General features: G+C 39.2%; 1 protein-coding gene across 1 annotated transcript in view; it reads right to left on the bottom strand.

The window, feature by feature from the left end:
- Positions 1–375: 375 nt before the first annotated feature.
- thsd7ba (thrombospondin, type I, domain containing 7Ba) overlaps positions 376–4,779 on the bottom strand; it is a 196,442-nt gene continuing 192,038 nt past the window's right edge. Inside the window, exons 26-29 of the mRNA XM_087829901.1 lie at positions 4,307–4,389; positions 3,478–3,673; positions 3,094–3,181; positions 376–2,804 (exon numbers count right to left, since the gene is read on the bottom strand). Coding sequence (XP_087686027.1) covers positions 2,723–2,804; positions 3,094–3,181; positions 3,478–3,673; positions 4,307–4,389 — 449 coding nt within the window. The 3' untranslated portion in view covers positions 376–2,722. The remainder of the gene's footprint in view (positions 2,805–3,093; positions 3,182–3,477; positions 3,674–4,306; positions 4,390–4,779) is intronic.

The following is a 4,779-nucleotide window of genomic DNA, read 5'->3' as shown; positions in this document are numbered from 1 at the left end:
TCGGCCCACATCTTTGCCACAGATCAGATGGCCGTGACACAAGCATTTGAATTCAACCTTCTCCTAAACAAAAGTGACAGTCTTAAATAAATGAATTAGATGAGACAAAAGATTTCAACACTGTTTCCTTCGCAAACCTGCGTGCATCCTGCGGGACTATCAGACTGGGAATCTGACTGGAGGGCAAGATGAATCTTATCAGCAGCTTATCTATTCTAGGCTTTGCCTCTGAGCCTGTATCAGTAATTAGAATTTATCAGGACTCGAAAGTCAAAGAGCCGATGGAGATCACAGGAGAACAAAAGCATCCCTCAAAAAAATATTTAAAAAGGTGCACCAAAGAGGAAAGAAAGCAGTGCATTGATTTCACATGGTTTCACAATTTATTTGCATTTTTGTCCAGCTCTCCATGTACACACAATAAAAACACAAGCAGCGTGATGCTGTAAACAATGGGTGAACATACTTTTAGTTTTTTGGGACACAACCAGAGAGATGTCTCATCAAATCAGGGTGTTTTTTCTTTTAAATACAGTAAATAATTAGTATGTCATGTTTTCAGAAAGGGGTTTCACTTTACTTTTATTCGTTATCCATGTCATCATTTTCCACATGTTCCTTTGTGTCACTTTATCGGCCAAATATTAGAAACACTATCTAAATTAAACGATTCTGAAATGTTAGGTAAATTGTAAAACAGAATCTTTGCAAAGGCCACTTGGAGAACGTTCTGCCAAAATGGATCTAGCATGCCTACATACAATCAGCTGTTGGAATACAGTCACGTAACAACCGTATTTGCACAACCGTTAAGATTAAAGAGTTCCCGATAAAATACATTCAGGAGGAGGTCGGACAACACAAGACCAAATCTCCAGTTAGTCTTGGCAGAACGAGAAACAGCATAAACTCTGATCAGAGTCAAAATTAGCCAATACCAGGAACTTCATTCTCCACTGGGCTGTGTGAATATTGCACAAAAGGAAGGTGAAATGTCTCGAATCTACCAAGATGCTATGAGTGGAAATATATATATTTAAAAAAAGGCAGGGCTAGAAAATAAGACTAGAATAAGAAAATAAGATAAGAAGCTGCCGGATTATTAAATGATGTGCTCATAAATATTTGGTATTTGCTATCTTTTATGTCTTCAGCCCTGTACTCATGGTACAAAAATAACAACAACAAAAAAAGACCTTGTATTTGGATGTATTGGATTTGTAAAATAAAGCACTAAAATATGACAATTTTTAAATAAATAAAGCGCATCTGCTCTGTTAAAGCACTGTGTGTAATCCAGTGGATAATTTGTCCTCTCTATGCTCCGGTATCTTTGATGCTTAGTCCTTTCTTGCTTTGCATTTAGTGAAAAAGTGTACAGTGCTTAACACATTAATTAGACCACAACCCATAGAAAGGTTCATACCACAACTGGCTTAATTAAACAGTAACGGTAATTACCAGAATAATATTTTATGTTTCTGTAACAGTTAAATCGACCTGTATGCGCAAACTTGTTATATGCTGACAAATAACTATCATTGATATCCACGAATTTTCACATTTAGTTTAAAAAAACAACAAAAAAAAAAGAGCCCAAACTGCTTGTTATTTTTTGATAAAAATGTCAAATTACAGTTATTTCCTTGTGTTCCTGAACAGAGAAATTCGTTTTAGTGGTTGTCTATTATTCTTCATTAATTTCTGATTTTTTTAATCTAAAAATATGAATCCTGTTTATATTTGCCTAATAAATACTTATTTATTCTTATTATTCTTTTAATGGCAGGTGGTCTAATAACCTTTAAGCACTGCATATGAGGTATGGTCTTTATCATACTGGTATTACATACTGTAATTTGCATTATGTGCGATACTGCACTCGTCACCAAAATACTCGGACATTTTTTGGTTTTGTACAGATTACTCCGCTCTGACTTACTTACTCAATTTTGTCCTCAGTGGTCGAGAATCCAGGGAGAATTAGGGAGGAGAAATTACTGCATCATTGTATCGTTAAACTCAAGGCAAGCCTGCATTTGGTTTTCACATATACACAACATATGGCATCATCAACAAAACACAATCTGACAGCAAAAACTTGCATTACAATTAAAACACTAGAAAAGTCATCGGAAAGGAAAACGGAATCAGCACTAACGTAGTGCATAGACCATCGTGTTTATTGTCGAAAATTCAAAAAAAGGCTGTTTAGTTTACTCAAAAGGCTTGAGACGTTTTCTTTCACAAAGATCCACCACTGATGAGAAAAAGTCAAATACTCCCACCTGTGTGGGTCTTTGAATATCACGAGTCAACCAGGATGTCCCTCGGATTCTTGACACGCACAAAAAAGAAAACGAAAAAACCCCCTCCAAGATCAACAGCTGTGCATTCATCTTCTTTCGCAGGTTTTAAATAGTGCTTCAACTGTGTGTTCATGTTGCAAGCATTAAAAAAACAGAAAAGAAACTAGAGGTCCATGTCTCATTTTTTCACTTTGATCAGCTCTGGATCCTCTTCTTTGAGGAAGCGAGTGGCTCTAGCGAGATTTGTTACCCTTCAGCAGCAAATCATGTGTGATCGTTGCTATTCGCTGATCTATTTGAGACATTGCAAAAACCGAGCAAACAGTAAGTGACGGATGTGCTTCCTAACAATCTGAACACAGGCAGCAGGCTGTCTGATCCCGAGTGTGTCCTTGTGAGGTATAGCAGCCTGGTTACATATCCATGTCACCATCATAGGCCAGGGTCAAGGGCTTCTGCGGTGGGGGAGACGTCTTAGTGGTTTTGGATGGCTTACTGAAAAAAAAAAGGACAGACAAGAAAGAAAAGCTAAGAGTTCATGTGGCTTAGTAGCACAAGGCAGCCCAACTTGATTTCAGTCCTTACAAAGAATTCCATTATCTGATAACAGCAACACAGCAGACAAAGTATAGAGTAGACTATAACTCATACTTGGCAGGGTTCTGTCCATGGAAAGACACTTGCTTTCCCTTCTTTATGTTCTCTGTTCTCATACAGAATGTGCACAAACCACAATGAATCTTTTGTTTCTGAGACTGAACACCGAGTAGAAAACGGTACATACCAGACCAGGAACGATAACGCTATAATGAAGAGTATTAAGATGAATCCAACAGCAGTCACGGCATAAACCCACAGCTTTACTCTTCCATCTGTGCAATCAGAAAGCAGTTTTTAATAGAAAGTTTTAAATATATGCAAGTCTACATCTATTTTATGAATATCTTTTAGAACTTTTTCCTCACTGCTCAGAATAAATAAGTAGGGTTAGTCCTGACTACAGTTTTAGGCATTTAAAGTCTATTGAACATTGTTTTTCTTGTGATATATAATGAATCGTGTAAAAACATGGACCTAAATTCCTCCCCCGTCCCGGTGAGCAACAAAGTTAGGTTCAAAGGGTGTAGCAGTACTGGTTGGTCTGCACACATGATTTTCCTTTCAGTACCTGGGCCGACAGGTCGTAGGGTCCACTCGTTGTAGAGGTCTTTGGCCTTAGACGGCCCAGGTTTTAATCTGCCAGAGTTAGTTTTCACATCTGCTTTCTTATTGTTGTCCACCCCCGGAGTTCTGGTGCAGTAATCCAAGAAACCGTGAGTGGTCATCACCTCAGTGTAACCCTTCTCACACCCACACACTCCACTCTGCATGAGGGGGAAAGAAGCCCAGAAGAACATCATTTACAGCGAGCTGACGATGACTGCAGTTGTTGCTTTCCAATTCCTGCAAAGCACTGCTGACAAATGGGCTGCCACACATTTGGACTGTTCTGTTTTACTCAACAAAATATTTCTCACTCTAAACACAGGTTTACTTTGTCCAGCGCTAAATTGTTCTCGTCGGGGGGTAGATTACACCGCTTCCCAGATCTGGAAACGGATAAGAATGCGCCCCTTCAGGCTAAAAACAGGCACCCTGAAACAAATGCAACACGTGATTTCACAGTGTTGCATTTGTGGGTGCAGTAACACGGTGGTACTCTAAGGGGCAGTAAAACTTCAAGCTAAATCTATTATTTGTCATTTTCATGCTGCTTGTGTGCAGTCCCCCCCCTTATAGGTGTAGTCTCTAGCTGACATGGAGCCCACGTTCATTGGTATTAATCTGATTATTCTTTAATGGCCTGTTCTGCCAAATTAAAAATGTCATCTGTCAAAATCCATTTAACTCCCCACCGAAAACGTGGAGGCAGCAAAAAGTAAAAAATAAAACAACAAAAAAACCACAGTGAGAATTACAGAGATCACAGCTGCCTGATCAAAGTGCAATGGTCTTACCGGCGTGCAGTGTGAGAACGGTTTTGTGCACGGAGGATGACAGTGTCTTAGCGTGGTGGGCCTTTTTTGTGGGAAACATCCCCCTGGAGAAAGACAGTGTGTTCTTATTTCTGTTCCTTTACCTATTGATTGCTAAATTAATGTACTGTCACACCAGATTAATGGGCTCAGTTGTCTATCAGAGCCCCCCATCAGTCTGTGAACATTTTAATTCCAGCATGGAAAATTGCATGTCAAAATATCAAAGAGTAATGCCTTAGGTTGTTGCCTTCTTTGCAGAGGGAGGTTATTCCTTCTGGGCTCATATTTGCCAAAAACACTTCCTAGCAGTGATAAGATCACATTCAACCACTATTTACAGCACATCGAGCTCGCCTAAAGCTTTCATTCCCCCAATACCATTACCTTTGTTCTCGTTCTCTACGCCTGCTTTACTTCCCACAAATACAAATGCACGTTTATATTTATATGGA

This window comes from Neolamprologus brichardi, chromosome 16 (genome assembly GCF_056152115.1).
Source record: "Neolamprologus brichardi isolate AB-2024 chromosome 16, ASM5615211v1, whole genome shotgun sequence".
NCBI lineage: Eukaryota > Metazoa > Chordata > Actinopteri > Cichliformes > Cichlidae > Neolamprologus > Neolamprologus brichardi.
This window is presented reverse-complemented; position numbering and strand designations above follow the sequence as displayed.